The 17,466-nt window shown below is 38.1% G+C and overlaps 1 protein-coding gene across 1 annotated transcript in view; it reads left to right on the top strand.

The window, feature by feature from the left end:
- The window catches only part of Arhgap29 (Rho GTPase activating protein 29), a 48,552-nt gene extending 31,388 nt beyond the window's left edge, over positions 1 to 17,164 (top strand). Inside the window, exons 13-23 of the mRNA XM_013018325.1 lie at positions 2,868 to 3,025; positions 3,626 to 3,765; positions 3,922 to 4,026; positions 5,919 to 6,017; positions 6,757 to 6,896; positions 7,187 to 7,375; positions 7,653 to 7,790; positions 10,840 to 11,072; positions 12,230 to 12,557; positions 12,692 to 12,800; positions 15,117 to 17,164. Of these exons, the coding sequence (XP_012873779.1) occupies positions 2,868 to 3,025; positions 3,626 to 3,765; positions 3,922 to 4,026; positions 5,919 to 6,017; positions 6,757 to 6,896; positions 7,187 to 7,375; positions 7,653 to 7,790; positions 10,840 to 11,072; positions 12,230 to 12,557; positions 12,692 to 12,800; positions 15,117 to 15,973 (2,496 nt within the window). The 3' untranslated portion in view covers positions 15,974 to 17,164. The remainder of the gene's footprint in view (positions 1 to 2,867; positions 3,026 to 3,625; positions 3,766 to 3,921; positions 4,027 to 5,918; positions 6,018 to 6,756; positions 6,897 to 7,186; positions 7,376 to 7,652; positions 7,791 to 10,839; positions 11,073 to 12,229; positions 12,558 to 12,691; positions 12,801 to 15,116) is intronic.
- Positions 17,165 to 17,466: the final 302 nt, after the last annotated feature.

The following is a 17,466-nucleotide window of genomic DNA, read 5'->3' as shown; positions in this document are numbered from 1 at the left end:
GAAGAAAGGGAGGAAGGAAGAAAGGGAGAAGGAGAGAGAGAAAAGTATATGGGCTTGAGGTTTTAGAAATTTACATACTCAACTTCTTTCCTGGGTATGAATTTTGCTCATTTTTTTCCTATTCTAAATTCACTTCTTGTATGTGTAAATTTAAATAACTTTTTAGGTTTGAGTTTTTAACTATTATTGCTGAAAAAATATTTCTGAGAAAAAATATTGAGCTTTCTTTCTCTTCCTCTAAGGCTTAGTGCTGTCAAGCCTCAATGATTTGTTACTTTCTCACAGGCTTTCATGGCCTGCCCTCTCCTATACCCTGCCCCAAAACTGTGGTTTTTATAGTGGGTTTTTTGTGGTATTAAAAACATTTTCCTCTTAGGGTGTGTTTATAGAAACATAACCCCATCTGAATTGAGAAGGGCTGTGTTTTCCCGATGGATGATCTGTCCATTTTCCTAGACACCCCTCAGTAAATGTGTTTGTTTGGGAAATTTTGTTACTCAGTAGTAAAATTTCTTTTTGTTTATTTCTTATGTCTACTTCTCTCTGTGACTTGTCGTTCTCCATTTCAAGATTGTTTACCCTTCTCACACCTGTTACAACAATCTTCATCTGAGATCCTGTATCTGAGCCATCTCAGTGTTGCTGTCTGGTTTTCACCTTTTTTTCTTGTGAGTTACTAAGATTTTCTTTTTTTTGTTGCCGTTGTTGGTGGTGGTGGTGGTGTGCGTGTGCGTGTGTGTGCGTGTGTGTGTGTGTGTGTGTGTGTGTGTGTGTGTGTGTGTGTGGAGAGAGAGGAGTATATTTGGATGTTGTCCTATACATTTTCAGTGTAACTTTTATATTAGTCTCAGAGTTCTGGTTATAACCTATATTGAAGACTGTTTTGAGTTTTATTTTTTAAAATCAGCATTTGATGTAAGTAGGCTTTACTCCCTAGCACTTCTGTGGCCCTCTTCCTGGTCTTCTGTTCCTGAAAGCTTTTCTCTAGATAGTCAGAGGCATTAATTCTGACTAATTACAATACATCTGGCCATAAAGAATACCCTTAGTTTTAGATATCTGTCCTGCTGCAACTGCCACAGGATTGTATTCTATGGGGTTGGACAGACTTGGGGGAGTGAGACAGGAGAGAAAACAGGGATTTCTCCTACTCTGTCATTCTCTTCTTAAAACCCCAATCCCAATCCCTTTGGTTTCCTGGTATAGAGAGGGCTTCTTTTAGAGCTTTCTGTCCATTCCCAGTTTATACTTTTGGGAATCAAGCTGTGTTTGAATAGCAGCTGATCTAGAAATAAGATTAGGAGCTAGATTGGGATGCAGTTAAGAAAACATACCTGAAATTGTAATTGATTTCCACAGTCTACCTGCTACCATTTATTTAACTTTAGACTCCATAAGCAGGCAATTCCTGCATTCCATCAAGGATTCTAAGTGAATTTAGTGTGAGAATGGGTCTTTCTCACATCCTTTTTCCAAATGTTAATTTATCAGAGAAGCTCTTCTTAATAATCTTCCATGTTCAGAATACCCTTCCAAAACACATGGTCATATTCCATAATCTCACATTCTTGGATAGTATTGCTAACATTTTTTTAGTACCAGGAAATACTTGCATGACTTGTTAACTCTCCCTGACACACCCTCAGGAAAACACAGAAGTGGGTGAAGACCAATATCTCATCTGTCTGTTTGCTACAGTAAACCAAAGCCTAGGGGATTTTTTGGTGAATGTTAAGTTAGTTAATTTAAATCTCTAAGAATGAGTCTGCATGTCATATGAACTTTATGGCTGCTATCATAGTTGCTGTTACTTTGTTTGGCATATGTGTGTGTGTGTACAAGCACATGTGCATTTATGCATGCATGTGTATGTATGCTAGTCCTGGGGCTTGAACTCAGAGCATCTTGCTCCTAGCTTTTTCTCTCACAACTGATCTCTACCACTTGAACCACACCTCCCCTTCTAACTTTTTGCTGGTTAATTCTGTAGAAATTTTCTGCCTAGGCTGTTTTTTAACTGAGTTTCTCAGATCTCAACCTCCTGAGTAGTTAGGATTACAGGAATAAGGCACCAGCACCTGGCAAGTTGTTACTGTAAGTTGTAGGTATAATTACATTTTTTAAGTCCTTCAGTAAAACATTTCTACTTTTATAAGATTGAAAAAGTGAAAAAAGTACCAGACATGATCACACATATCTGTAACCCCTGCTGCTTGATAGGCTGAGTCAGGAGGACCTTGAATTCAAGGCCAGCCTGGGCAAGATAAGCAGACAGCTCCCCCCCCCCATATCAAAAGACAGACAGTGAAAAAATGCTTATTGAGTTTGCTTCAAGCATAGGCATTTAAGTAGTTGTGATTAGACCCTCAGAGTGCAGAGTTAGGATCCTCAAAATTACCTTTCTCTCCTAAAACTGAGGAAGTGGGATTGTGAGGTTGTGTTTTAACTGTCCAGTTTAAACCCAGTTTTCCTATCAGTGATTTTTCTCAGGTATTAGATTAAGACTACTTTTTTATTCATTAAGATTTGTTATCAGCATACATGAATTGTACTAGGGGAATTACATTGTGACATTTCCATAGGTGCATACAATGCATTCGCTCTGTCAACCTCACCCTCTCTATCACTCTCCCTTATCTTCCCCTTTCCTTCCTTAAAACAGTTCTCAGCTTTCATTGTTGTTTTTTAATATCTACAAATGAAGTTCTTCAGCTATATATATTCACTCTCATTTATGTTTTTTTTCTTTCCAAGCACAGCATGTGGACAGTAGTGTTCAGTGATTGGTGCAGCCATTGACATAAATGCATGCACATAGCATTCTGTACAGCATGAGTTATTTCTGCCTTTTGTCTCTGTGACCACAGGTAACAGTTAACCTCTTCCACATGCAGCACTTGCAGGCTGCCTCCCTTGCAAACAGTTTACGTTCCCTGTGTGACAATGCCAAACTCTACGACCCAGGCCAAGAATACAGTGAATTTGTCAAGGCTACAAGTTCAACGGAAGAGGAAAAAGTTGATGGGTAAGAATTAATGTATCAGTAAAATTATTTCAAGAGATGAAACATTTACTAAGTCCTTGTTAAATATAGTGATCTTTTCATCCATCTGCAGAATTAAGTTTAGAACATTTGGAATATTTTTATATTTTGTGGTTTCTTAGTACATTTCGTGAATAGATGTAACTTGGTCGAGAGTAAAGCTTTTCATTTTGACATAGACCTCAGTTCTTTTTTTGGCTTGAACTCGGGGACCTGGAGCTTGCTGTACTTGTTTACTCACAGCTGGCAGTCTACCAGTTGGGCACATCTCCAGCCCTAGACCTCAGTCCTTTGAGATAAAAAATAAGGAGCATATGTATTTTGAATGTCAACAAAACTTAACCAACATTTTTTTACATTTTCAAGTATAATCATGACAAGTTACTGAATATTCTGTTGCTGCTCCTTTGAGGCTGTATTAAGTTATTCACAAAGTCTGAAACAAACTGAATGATGTGATGTAATCTGTTCTTAATATCTAATTAGCTTACCTTAGTTGCACTCAAATTAACAAATTTTTCTGAATATAGAATAAAATGGACTGATTAATAATGCTGAACTTTATTTGTTTTCTCCCCACAGGAATGTAAATAAACAGTTAACAAATAGTCCCCAGACATCTAGATATGGACCTGCTGACTCTTTGGAGGATGTTGGACGACTTCCAGACAGCTGTAATAAAATGGAAGAGGACAGGTGCTCTAACAGTGCAGATGTAACAGGTAGGAAGAGAAACTTGCTTAACTGTGACTACTGTGACTATATTGAAACTCATAAATTGGTCATTTGAATGGTCTTAATTTTATATAATGTCGATATTTTACTTTATGGAGGTCATCTGGAGCCCAAGTTTTGACTTCAGTTTTTTTCTTTTTAAGGTCCTTCTTTCATAAGATCCTGGACATTCGGCATGTTTAGTGACTCTGAGAGTACTGGAGGGAGCAGCGAATCCAGATCTCTGGATTCAGAATCTATAAGTCCAGGTACATAAATACTTAAAGCAGTGAAAAAATTCAATAGTCAAATTAACTGTAACAGACATCAAAAAAGAATATATATAAATATCTATATGTATAGTTTACTGAAAAATAATGAAACAAACCCTAAGATAATCATCACTCAATCTAAGTAGAACAGTACACTAGAAGCCCCCTGTTTACACCTTCTGAGGTTTTATATTTTTATTAGCATTAATTAGTAATACAAAGGGGTTACATTCTTACATGTCCCTATATGCATTCACTATACCTTGATTAGACATACCCCCTCCATCTTTTTCCCTGAACCTCCTAGCCCCTTTTCTCAAATAAATTTCAACAAATTGTGTTGTCTTTCTTTCACATACACATAAAGTATTTTGACCAGATTTACCTTCCTCTTTGTTTGCCCCTTCCAGCACTAGTATCCTCAGCAACAAGACCTGTTTTATAGTCATAAAGAAGGTGCTTCACCATGGTATTTCACTGGTGCAGATGTGTTAGTCAGATTGACGCCCATGTTTACCATTGCTTTACCATCTCTACTTCCCACTATTAGCCAGCCAGCTTTTAGTGAGGTTTCTTTTGCTATCTTCATTCACAAATGCATAATATTTCAGTACTAGCCATCCTCTAATGTTCTCTTTCCTCTTCCTTCTCTAGTCCTCTCAAACAGTCCCACAATTACATATGTTTACTGCATACATACATACATACGCATGTACACATAAATATATGATCCTTTATGTGTTTAGGTATGTTTATCTTTTAGGTTAACATCAACATATGAGAGGAAAAGGCATGTTATCATTCTTTGTCTTCTTTAAAAAGCATTGCCCATTATTCTACCAGAGTAAACTGTCAGGCTAAATTTTATAAATCATTCTGTAACTATTTTAAGTGCTTTTACTACCTGTATGTAATGGACTTTTGCCCTCTCGTGTATGTTACACAAATGAAACCATATTGTTCTTTTTTATGACTTCATTCATGCATGCTCCCCCACTCTGAGTTCCATATTGATATGAGTGGCTATCTCTGTTTTCATACTGTATATTATATGAACTTAAATATCATTATCTTTAGCTTCATTTATGGTTATTGTTATAATGAGTAATTCCATTATGACAGTTTTTGTGCCTGTGATAATTTTTTTTTTACAATGTGTTTTAAAATAACGTGATATCTCAAAATCCTAGGAGAGGCAATTTTTTGAACTCTAGTGTTTCAAGGAGAGTACCTTACCATAGCTTTTGCAGCTAGCAGGAGTAGGTAGCTCTTGAACACATGAGCTTTTCAGTTCAACTCTTTCTTCCTTCCCCTATCAAAAACTGTCCCAGCCTTGTTCTTTCTGGCTGTTACTTCCTCTTAAAATCTTGAGAGGTGTGTTAGATTTAACCACTTCAAATTCCAAGGTGTTTTTGAAAGCATTTTATGTATTACAGAATTTTTATTTATGTAGACCAGTGTTTCAAGTTAGGAATTTTTTTCCATGCAGCATGCAGTAGAGTTTATAGACAGATTATTATCAACTGCTGCTTTGCTGCCTCCTTTACCACAAGCACTTTTCAAGGGACACTTGGAGATAAGAGGCTGAAGTCTTCACTGAATAATTTGTAACTAGCTTTGTAAAAACAAAATTATTCAAGCTAGTGCTAGCAATTAAGGCCCTGATTAGAGCAAATCCTAAATCATTTGGAATGCCATAGACATCAGAATTCATTATTTTATACATATATATATATAATATATATATATTATATATATATAAAGGAAAAATTTTACACTGAAGCTAATAAAATAATATGACTTGTATAATTCCAAAAGTTGTCCTCATTGCCCATTTCTGATACTCTCCTGTGAAGAGTCAGGTTACGGTATCTGCAATTTTCTTTCAGGAGACTTCCACCGAAAACTTCCACGAACTCCATCCAGTGGAACCATGTCTTCTGCAGATGATCTAGATGAAAGAGAGCCGCCCTCCCCTTCAGAAGCTGGTAGTGTATTCACCTAAATTAAGACCCACTCCACTACACTAGTAGAACTAATAGCACTGTATGACGTTGGAAAAATTATATATAATCAATTCTTTGCTATGTATTTTTAAAAAGGCATCACAGTAACCTAATACATATCATGCCAATAATTATATATAAATACGGGTTGGAAATTATTAATCAAAAGATCAAATACAACAGGGAGTTACTATGTTGGCATGGTGTTAAAATAGGCTAGACGTGATAACCTTTCATAAACACTAGACTGTGAATAGGATAACAGTAAATGAGAAATTCTGAAAAACCTTTCTAAAACAGTTCAGGTCTAGGAGCATAGCTCAGTGTAAGAATAACTTTTATCCTTTGTTGCAAATGATGCAGACACCTTAGCTTCATGTAGTTCTTTTCCTTTGAAGCATTTATTGGGGTTTTCCCCAAGAATGGAATGCTATCTAAAACACATCTTAATAAAGGCATGTATCTTCTGATTATGAAAACATCTTTCAGTAGCATCTTAAAATCATCTTACTGGTTTTGTGCTGATTTTTACCAAAATGCTTGATAAATGTGTAGTTTTAAAGTCTATAAAATTGGATGTTATTTTGGTATTAGAAACTCAGAGTAATATCTTTGCATCATATGTGGATGTTACAAAATTGAAAGATTTAATCAAAGTGCAGTATCATGTATAATATTTAATTATCTTGTCATTCTTACATATTGTCTTTCCTGTTGCAAGGACCCAATTCCCTCGGGGCATTTAAGAAAACATTGATGTCAAAGGCAGCTCTCACTCACAAGTTCCGCAAATTGAGGTCCCCCACAAAATGTAGAGATTGTGAAGGCATTGTAGTGTTCCAGGGTGTGGAATGTGAAGAGGTATGATATTTTTAAATTTTCATTTGCCCTTACATTTTTTTTGCTATGTACTTTTTAATTAGGATTGTACTTACTAGAATCTTTTGCAAATCTGTTCTTTAAAAATACTGTATCTTCTATAGTTATGTATTTGTTTTGCCATTTCATATATTTTAAACACCACACATAACAGCTTTTAAACTCATTTTTGTTGCTACTATTGTACTTATAGTTTTCCTAGTGGTGAGTTTTTTAAGGTGAATTAATCCGTTTTAAGCTTTGTCTTTTTTTTTTTTTTTTTTTTTGGGTAGTGTCTCCTTGTTTGTCATCGGAAGTGTTTGGAGAATTTAGTCATTATTTGCGGTCACCAGAAACTTCTTGGAAAAATACACTTATTTGGAGCAGAATTTACACAAGTAGCAAAGAAGGAACCCGATGGCATTCCTTTTATACTCAAAATATGTGCCTCAGAAGTTGAAAATAGAGCCTTATGTCTACAGGTAAATTGTGCCTCTTAAAATTTAAAAACCATGAATGTATATGTGATTTGTTCTAGTGAAAAGAAAACTTTAAAGGACACCAGTGCTATTAGTTTAAAATAACAGATTTATTCAGATATATTTGAATTATTAACTCATTTGTCTCTGACTAGGTGTTTTCTAAAATGCTAACAAAAAAATTGGAGCAAACACATCAAATAAGTTTAGATATCTGCATTTATCCATTTTTACTAAACTGAAGGGATATTTTATGGAATTTTTTTTGTTTTTATTCAAGGGGATTTATCGTGTTTGTGGGAACAAGATAAAAACTGAAAAACTGTGTCAGGCTTTGGAAAATGGAATGCACTTGGTGGACATTTCAGAATTCAGTTCACATGACATCTGTGATGTCTTAAAGTTATACCTTCGACAGGTAAAGCTTTTATTCTTGAAAATCATGAAGTTTAAAGAATAAATATATGATTGATATTTTGTTTATAACATTTGCTATGCATATCTTTTCATTGACATAGACCATACTGATGTCTTCTAATTGTTAATGTGGAGACCAAAGAGTATATAAAAGATTCATGTCTTTTAAAAAACAAAAAAAAATAGCAAGTGAGGCACCAGTGGCTCATATCTGTAATCCTAACATTCGGGAGGCTGAGTGTTGAGGATCAATTACTTGAAGCCATTCCAAGCAGACAAATCCAAAAGACTCCTATCGCCAGTTAACTAGCAAAAAGACGAAGTAGAGATGTGGCTCAAGTAGTAGATTACCAGCTTTGAGCAGAAAAAGCTAAACAAGAGCATGAGACCCTTGTTCAAGCCTCAGTACCAGCACAAAATAATAATAAAATTCTGGCACAAAAGAATAACAAAAAACTCACTACTTATATTACCCACCTTAAACAAGATCTTCCCTGATCAAATTAAAGGAATAAACAGTATTTTACTAAGCAGAAGCAACTCTTTAAGCTTTAGAAAATGACTTAAAAGTACAATTCTGGCTGTGTAAAAACAATCCAGTGTTCACACTGTTACATGATTAGATTTTATTTTTTCATTTTTACATTACTGGGTTTGAACTTAAGGGCCTCATGCTTGCTCAGCAGGTGCTGTGTCACTTGAACCATGCCCTCCAATACTGAAAATCCAATTTATACAATAGTGTTTAGATCACAGTATGACTTATCTTCATTAACACCTCAAAATAGCTGCTATTGGAGGTCAGTGGGTAAGGCCAGGAAGTTCATCATATTTGGACCATCAGGCAAAACTATTGTATAAGCTAGGTACTAGAATGTCAACAAGAATACAATCAGAGAGGGGGGTTATCCTAGATTTTTTTTTCTGTACTTATAGGAGTAGATCCAAAGAAAACATCTGTGGGGTGAAATAAGTGGCTTCCAGCAGTTATCTTATAGAGGAACTTAATCAGCACATTGTCATGAACTAGGCACAGAAATGATCTGGGCCAAATCCAGCTGGCATCAAGTCCTTGGGTGAAAATGAAGACATAATAATAGCAGAGAAAATAATGCTGGTAGTCCTCAACAATCAGCTTATGGAACTCTTGTTCCAACTTGATCTTTTTAAAACCACTTATGTAGATATTTCCTTGGGATCTGTTGGCATGGTCTTTTGTAAAGAAGCACCTTCAGACTTTCCTCATGCAGCCCACCTTACCCTAAGATCAGAGAGCCTGGTGCCCACACTTCAGGTGTCCTTAGGATTCTATAAATTAGGTTGAGTCACAGTTTAGCAGTCGCTTTAGGTTGTAAGATGCTGCTTTAGTCTATTCAAATTTTTTCTTTTTTCCCCTTTATTTGCATGTATTTGATACTAAATTTATTCTTGTGCCTTAATTTTTTTCTTCAGTTTCTTCTCAAACTTGTTTCTTTTGTGCAGCATCCTCTTCTGGTTTAGGAATGATTGACTCCTTTTCAGTAAGGGTCATCTCAATGGGAGGAGCTCGTGCTGGGTTAATCTCACCAAGAGCTCTTCCCAACAGCTCGGCAGAGAGTTTAGATGCTTGGTTCACCTGGATATGTTCAGTGACTAGAGAGTATATAGTTGAGCTTTGCTCGCTGCATCCTTACGCATGCACAGCAGAAATTCAACACTAACTTTTTGGGCTGACCCTATGTCCAGCCCACTATTTAGCCTGGGCACACTTGACAACTCCACCAGAACGATACACACTGCTTCTTTAAAGTGAATGTCTTTCAAACACTTGGTAGCTTTTTGGATATGCATACCCTTGATGACCTGGGCTGTTTTGTAGGTGTTCTTAAAGTAAACATGAAACACAAAGATTGACTTGCATGATTTTGTGGGATTTTCTGGGTCAAGAGAGGAGCAAACCATTTTCACAGATCACCTCAGGCTGTTTATAGGAGGAGAGCTTTAAAAAAAAATTCTCCTAGTCGTACTAATCCAGAAAAGTATTGCTTGTTCTTTAGTTATACTTTTGTAGATTCCTACATTGAGAAATAGAAATGTGTCCCCCTTTATTTTTTCTAGCCAATCAGGGAGAAGAGATGAATGGGGTCTAAATAATAAACTCTTGTTCTGTCTTGAATATTAGAACATAATCAAAACTTTCATGTGGGAAATGTGAAGTTTCAAGAGGTGAAATCATTGCCCCCATGTCTCAGAGTGGCGGGAGAAGCTGTTCTCAAGATGACACTTAGCTTTCCACAGATCAGACAGGACAGTGGGTAGCCAGAGCACATTGTATTTTTCCATTTCAGAACAGTGTGAACATTGAAATTCGTACTGTAAGAGCACATTTGTTATTTGGAGAGAGGAATATTTTCTTTTGACAAATCAAGGGAAGTTAAACTGTATTTAAAAGTTAGATAAATTGTTGCCTGTATCTTTTGTAGGTCTATTGTCTGGTGCTTCTTTGTAATCTGGCCAAATTATAACACTAAGGCCCTGTAGTATTTTATTATTTCTATATCCCCCATACCAGTAAAATCCAGGTTACTGCTTTTTCTATTTGGATTGTTTTGTGTATTATCCTAGGTTCATTTCAGTAAAAGTTGGTGGTCATCTTGTCTTTAGAGCACTCATGAATATAATAGGCATAGGGAGACTATTGGTTAACATGGTTTATTTATTTATTTATTGCCAGTCCTGGGGCTTGAACTTAGGGCCAGGTCACTGTCCCTGAGCTTCTTTTGCTCAAGGCTAGCACTCTACCACTTGTTTTCTGTTTATGTGGTACTGAGGAATTGAACCTAGGGCTTCCTGCATACTAGGCAAGCACTCTACCATTTCTTCCATTCCCAGCCCAACATGTGTTTTAAATATAGTTTATATTGATGATTCACTCTATAGGTCACATCTGTACTTGAAATTTGTTAATCTAAAGGGATATGCAAAAGCATTGAAAAGCTGTAAATACAGTTGAGTAGTAACCAAAATAAACCAGAAAAAAATATATTCCTAATGTAATTTTATTTTATTAGCTCCCAGAACCATTTATTTTATTTCGACTATACAAGGAATTTATAGACCTTGCAAAAGAGATACAACATGTAAATGAAGAACAAGAGACAAAAAAGGATAGCTCTGAGGACAAAAAGTACCCAAACATGTGTATAGAAATAAACCGAATTCTTCTAAAAAGCAAGGACCTTCTAAGACAATTGCCACCATCAAATTTTAACAGTCTTCATTACCTCATTGTGCATCTCAGGCGGTAAGCATTTTTTATAAGTAGAGTATCCATTGGTGGGTGGTTTTTGTTGAATAAAATGTCCCTATCTTAATCATTTGTTGTACACTCTGGTAGTGTGAAGTCCATCTACCTTGTTGTATTATAGTTTGTAAAACAAATTTCATTTTTCTGTGTTAGGGAGAGGGAGTGTTGAATGTAAGTTCATGCACCGACACAGTCTCTCAGATGCTGTCTATATGCCAGGTTCTGGCTGGGAAACAAAGGATTTCTGCTGTCTATGAGACCATCCTTGGGGACAAACCTGCATACTAGCCCAGTGCAGCATCATTGGGTGCAGAGGAAGATTGGGGTGCGGTTATAGGTCAGAGGAGATAGCCCTTGAATGAGACCTAAAGAACTCAGTAGTGATCTGCTGGACAGAAGATTTACAGAAGAGTGTTCTAGGCAGAGGATTACAGACATGAAGATAAATGAGATTGTTTTAATTTGGGAAATACAAGTGATTTGATGAGGTTATAATAAAGCAAGCAGAAGCAAAAACTGAACTAGGTAGCGGCCTGATAAGAAAGTCTTACATACTTAGCAAGCGAATTTACCCTTTTGCTCTGTACCCAATAAAGAATTGCACGCTAGATGTTTAATATACTCAGATTTACCCATTGGCTCTTTCCGGTAGAAATATATAAAATGGGTTGAAGACCTTCAGGTCTCCTTGAACAGTTACAGAAGTAAAAGGTAATGAGAGCTTGAAGTAAAGCCAGAGGGTGGGAGTGTGATAGAATAAAGTGATCTTCAGGAGAGAGGATCATGGGCTTAAAACCTAGCAGTGGCAATCAGAAAGCCGGTGATGCTTTGTTCCCGCATATGGGAGGGTATATCATATGCTGAGATGGAAATCATTTTAAGGGACATAATCTCCTTTCCACTGGTCAAGCCTCAGTAGTTCCTTGTACCTGGATTTTATTCTGATATAAAATACTGTAAACCCTATTTGTAACAAATACTTTAATTGAATGTATTCTTTTCCTAGCCACCCCACACATACACTCAAACTTGACCCTTAACAAATTTTTCTTAGTCTTTTGCAATCTATTTTTCCTTCCCATCCCATAGTAAACCACAATTAAGGAACCGCTAATAGGTTGATCTCCTGTAGCTTTCTGTGCTCTGCTTTGCAGGGTTGTAGATCACTCCGAAGAAAACAAGATGAACTCCAAAAACTTGGGAGTCATATTTGGACCAAGTCTCATTAGGCCAAGACCCACAACTGCTCCTGTCACCATCTCTTCCCTTGCGGAATATTCACACCAGGCACGACTGGTAGAGTTCCTCATTACATACTCACAGAAGATCTTCGATGGGTCTCTCCAGCCACAAGATGCTGCAGCTGGCACAGGTGCTGTGGCACACCAGGTTGATCAAGGCTGTCTTCCAAAACCTCTGTTGTCACCAGAAGAAAGAGACCCAGAACATTCTATGAAGTCAATGTTTTTTTCTTCAAAGGAAGTGAGTTTTGACTTTTATAAAATTGCATTAGAACTTTGTAGTATTGATGTTAGTATATTGTTAGACATCTTCAAGCTGTTTATTCTGCAATGTGTTGTGCTTCTTCAAGTGTGAAAATTCTCTTCCCTTGACAGGATATTCACACTGCAGTTAATGAAAGCAAAATGTTTGAACCAACTACATCATTTCAGGAATCAGAACACAAGCACAGTGCATTGGAAAAATGTGACTCATGTCTCATTGGTGAGTGGCCATGTAGAAACTCTGTTTACTGACTTTAAAACATAGCAAATAAATCAGAAGCGAAAATGAATAGAATATTTGCTTTGCACATATGAGGCCTTGATTTCAATCCCAGGTACCACTAAAATATCACTTAAAAAGGAAAAAAGCAAGGTGCTGGTGTCTCATGCCTGTGATCCTAGCTGCACAGGAGGCTGAGATTTGAGGATCGCAGTTCAAAGCTAGCCTGGGCTAGCAGGCCATGAAACTCTTTATCTCCAATAAACTACTCAGAGAAAACCGGAAGTGGCACTGTGGCTCAACTGGTAGAGCACTAGCCTTGAACAAAAGTAGCTTGGGGACAGCGCCTAGGCCCTGAGCTGAAGCGCTAGGACCAGCCAAAAAAAAAAAAGCCAAAAGCTAGGGTGAATACAGTTGAGGCGATCCAAACCTCAAAATTTTATTAACACATCTGGGCTAGCCATTGAGAAAGTTGCCTGTTAGTGAACCTTTTGTAATCATACCTTTTATAATACCTTTTATTTTTTAAAAAAAATCCTTAGTTTCATAAATGTTTTTGTGTTCCTTCTGAAAAGTGTTCTTGTTTTCATGTTTGCTTCTTGTCATAAGTTTTACGTCAAGGCAGAAAAGAGCTGAGCCATCTGCTAACTCACAGCATGTTCTGTGCTGTATTTCAGATATTAAGGAGTCAAATGAGACTTCTAAAACTCAAGGAATTGAGACTCCTAAAATTAACTGTGACCTACTTTTAACTTTAGACCCACATATGTGTATGTCTTTCAGTTCTTTGACTAATCATTTTAATCACTATTTTCTCAGCAGTTGTATAGCAATAAATGGTAGCTGTCAAGCAGGTATAAAGGCTCGCATTTGTTGTTACAGTTCTGTATTCTTGCAGCACTATATTTAAACCGATGATGGGATTTTCCCCATTTTTGGTTACGCTGTAGTGCAAAAGAATTCCTGGCTCTTCGTGTTGCACAGCTGTTATATGGCACTCAGTGGTTGCTGTATAGAGTCAAGGAACATGAAAAAAAATCTATTACAGTTGAATCCAGTTTTTCAAAATATAGCCATATATATTAAATGAGCAGAGCCTGAAAGGTTGAAAAAGAAAAAGGAGCAAAGTACCTTCCTACCTGTGTAAAGCACCAGGCCCATGCATCTGCTCTCATCTTCCTAGTTCTGTGCCATACAATAGAGCACAGGCATCTCCACATGAGCCTGTACATTAGGGTCAGAGAGCTTACTGAAGCCAGAAGTCATGCTTCTAATGCACTGGGAAGTCAGGACGGGAGTCCAGTCCAATCTTGATTGGTCAACCTAGCCTGGTTTTTACTATCCCATGGTCTAGAGCTCCCAATTAAGATGAATAAATATAAATAAATGTAAAGTAACATTTTTGAGTGTTTATTATATACCAGAGAGTTGGGTAAGCACTTCTTTTACAAGATCATTCAAAACGCAGGACAATGTACCTGCACACAGGAGTCTTTCTTGACAGGTGGTAGCAGATAGACACACCTCACAAGGGCCCTGTCCAGCCCAGAAGGGGAGCAGAAACTGAGCCCGGGACCGGGCAGCAGCTGGCTGCAGAGCAGCTCTCGCCTGTGTTCCATGTTTTCCCTGTAGAACTAGAAGGATGTCCTGGGGCTTCCAGCCCAACTTCGGTGGGTCAGGCGCCTTAGTGTCTGCATTGTTGGGGAGGCCCAGAAAACTAGGTATAGGAGCATGCCTGTCAGCCTAGGGAAGAAAACTCAGCAGCCCTCGCTAAGGAAGACGGGTGATGCTGGTGGGACCACTGGACAGATCAGTGTGGAGAAGGAGCCCACTGCCGTGCCATTCAGTCAGAATGGTGTCCCAGCCTGGGGATGTGTGGTGTGTCAGCTGCCAAGGCTTCTGATTTGCTCTCCTCACTGTGGACTGGTGGCTGGAAAGCACACCACCAGAGCTGCACAGGTGCAGGGGCTCGTGCCTGCCCGCATTGGTCAGCCTCCAGAAGCTCTGGCCAAGATCAGACAATTGTTCTAATTAGACTAGTGCTTTCATTTTTACTTTTTGTCCGTATATTTTTACTAACCTACAAATCTGCTTTGTAGCTTATTAATTTTGATATATTTTAAAACTTTTTTAATCCAAAGTATGCCTTTAATAACATTGAATATTTAGCTCCTCTGTCTAGATACCAGAATATTGCAGATTTTATTCCAATCTAGTATTCTCAGACTCCTATTTCTAGAGAATTTCGTCTAAAATTTATTAGATTATAGCCCTATGCAATGAGGTTAAATACATCTTCTGGTTTTCTTTTTTCAGACAAGAAAAAGCGTTTGCTTCGAGACCAGGAGCTTGAATTGGCATCGCAAAAGAGGGAAGATGTTTGTAAAAGCCCCAAGTCACTTCTTCTGCATTCGGATAGGGTCACAAGCCATATGCATAGGCATATGCCAAGGACCAAGATTCGGCCTGTGAGTTTGCCTGTGGAGAGACTGCTCCTGGCAAGCTCTCCTAATGAGAAAAGCAGCCGAAATATGGGGAATGGAAATTCAGACAAGTTTGGCAAGCATCCTATCTTTGAAGAACTTAATAGAAAAGATCCCTCTACTACTATTTGTTCCAAATTCAATGGCTATGACCCACAAAAAACATGGAGCCAACAGTGTGAACAAAACAGTGTAACTGTCAAAATTGCGACAGCCACGGCGCCCAGTGTGCTTCAAGAGAAAGGAGCCACACCGAGCACCAGGTTGAGTGGGGACTGTGGCAGCACCTGGCAGGCGGCGAAGCCATGCACAGAGCCAGGCAGGGCTGCAAGAGAGGCCGCCGAGAGACGCTCCTCGGACTCCAGTCCTCTTGCTCCTGTCAGAGCTCCCAGGACACTGCAGCCACAGCACTGGACGACATTTTATAAGCCACGCACACCCACCAGTAGCGTCAGGGGCAGTGAGGAGAAGCCAGCTTTGCCCTCCGCAGCCACGCCACCTGGCACAGCCCCCACTACCCAGGGCCTAGACTCAGACCCATCGGCCTGCCACACACCACCAGGCAGTCAGCCGGCACCGCCCCCAGAGGAGCCTGGCTTGCCTGACATTACGCCAGCATGCCAGAGACCAAGGCTAAAACGGATGCAGCAGTTTGAAGACCTTGAGGATGAAATCCCACAATTTGTGTAGGGTTGTCTGAATTCAGCTGTTCTCCTTTGTGTTGTGTTGTTGTGTGATATTGTGTTTGTGTTGTGAAAGAATATTTTGACGGGACTCCTCTTGCACAGGATTGCCAAAGCGCACACGTGTCCGTTCCGTGGCTGTTGATCACGTTGTGTCTGTTGACCACTTCCAGTGCCAGAGTGTCTTGACAAGGCCTCACCGTGCCTCACTGGAATTACCTTGGAATTCTGTGTTTTTATATTTACTAAAGTTTTCCCCACAAAATGGTCCATTGAAAGGCATCCCTAATATATGTTAGAATTCTCAACTAATAGGTGCAATTGGGGGAAAATTAGCTTTATTTTTTGACGTGAAACTAAATGCTTATTTATAAAATGTTTCTAAATGCAAGTGCCCAAAACATCTTTATGTGTTATGAAGGTGGTTTTTTTCCCACACAGTTTTATAGTTACATCTTTGCCCATTTGTGCTTGTAGAGTATGTATGTAAGCTTTTTTCAATTGGCAGTTCACTTTTTAGTATTTATATAATGGCCAGAAGGCTTACAAATCTGTATTGCATTTTAATCGATTGCCAGTTTTTATATATGGTAGTCAAATTGTACAGAGAAAGTGCACTTAAACCCTTTTTCTAAATTATATGGCTCAGTTATATTGTATTTGGCTCTAAATACATTTTTTTACCCCTTTGTACACTGTTGTTTTTCAACAATTTGAACTTCTGGTATTTTCTATAGTGGTCAAAAAAATTGCTGTTTCAGAAGGTTTTTAATTCAGTACATTTCCTCTTGATACTGTCTGAGTTTTGTTAAAACCAGTTCTTTTATATGAAATGTTTTAACTTGCAAGACATGACAAACTTTTTCTGTCTGGACTGCCAGTCATTGTAAATGTATATTTCATTCAGATCTAGCAAAGATTTATTTAAGTTGACTCTGAGAGTTCAATACGTCTCATGTTTAGAATTTGAGAAGTAATAGATAATGGGGCTGTTTCATTTATAAAATACCCAGTTAATACCCAGTTTTTAGAATGTGTGCATTTCCATTGTTTTCTTGGTTTCACTGTTTTGTCTAAAATAGGATATAAAAGGGACAAAAAATAAAAAGGCCTTTTTTGTATGCGTGCATTGTAATTCTGGTAAATGCTTTTTATATGACCACGTTACCCTTGATAAATATATTGACTTGTTAAATTATTTCTGTTCCTGTGGCGTCTCTGGCATCATGCCTCGGGAGCGTGACACTTGGGTGTCATTAGTCAGGGTCTCCAGTGGCCACGATATGGAATGGGCTTCATGGCAGATGGTCTCACAAGCATCTGTGACATTATGTCCAGGGATGAGTGGATAACCAGCCTTTGTGTGCTGGAGCGTATGGTCCTCATTGTACACCATGAAAACCTAAAAGAATCAGAGCCAGCACTGAAATGTCTCACCCTGAACTTCGCAAAATTCCGATATAAATTCATTACTACCTAGAATGGCAAGTGAGCATTGTA

Source organism: Dipodomys ordii, unplaced genomic scaffold (assembly GCF_000151885.1).
Source record: "Dipodomys ordii isolate 6190 unplaced genomic scaffold, Dord_2.0 Scaffold39, whole genome shotgun sequence".
Lineage (NCBI taxonomy): Eukaryota > Metazoa > Chordata > Mammalia > Rodentia > Heteromyidae > Dipodomys > Dipodomys ordii.
The sequence above is the reverse complement of the archived record's forward strand: the minus strand, read 5'-3'. Positions and strand labels throughout refer to the sequence as shown.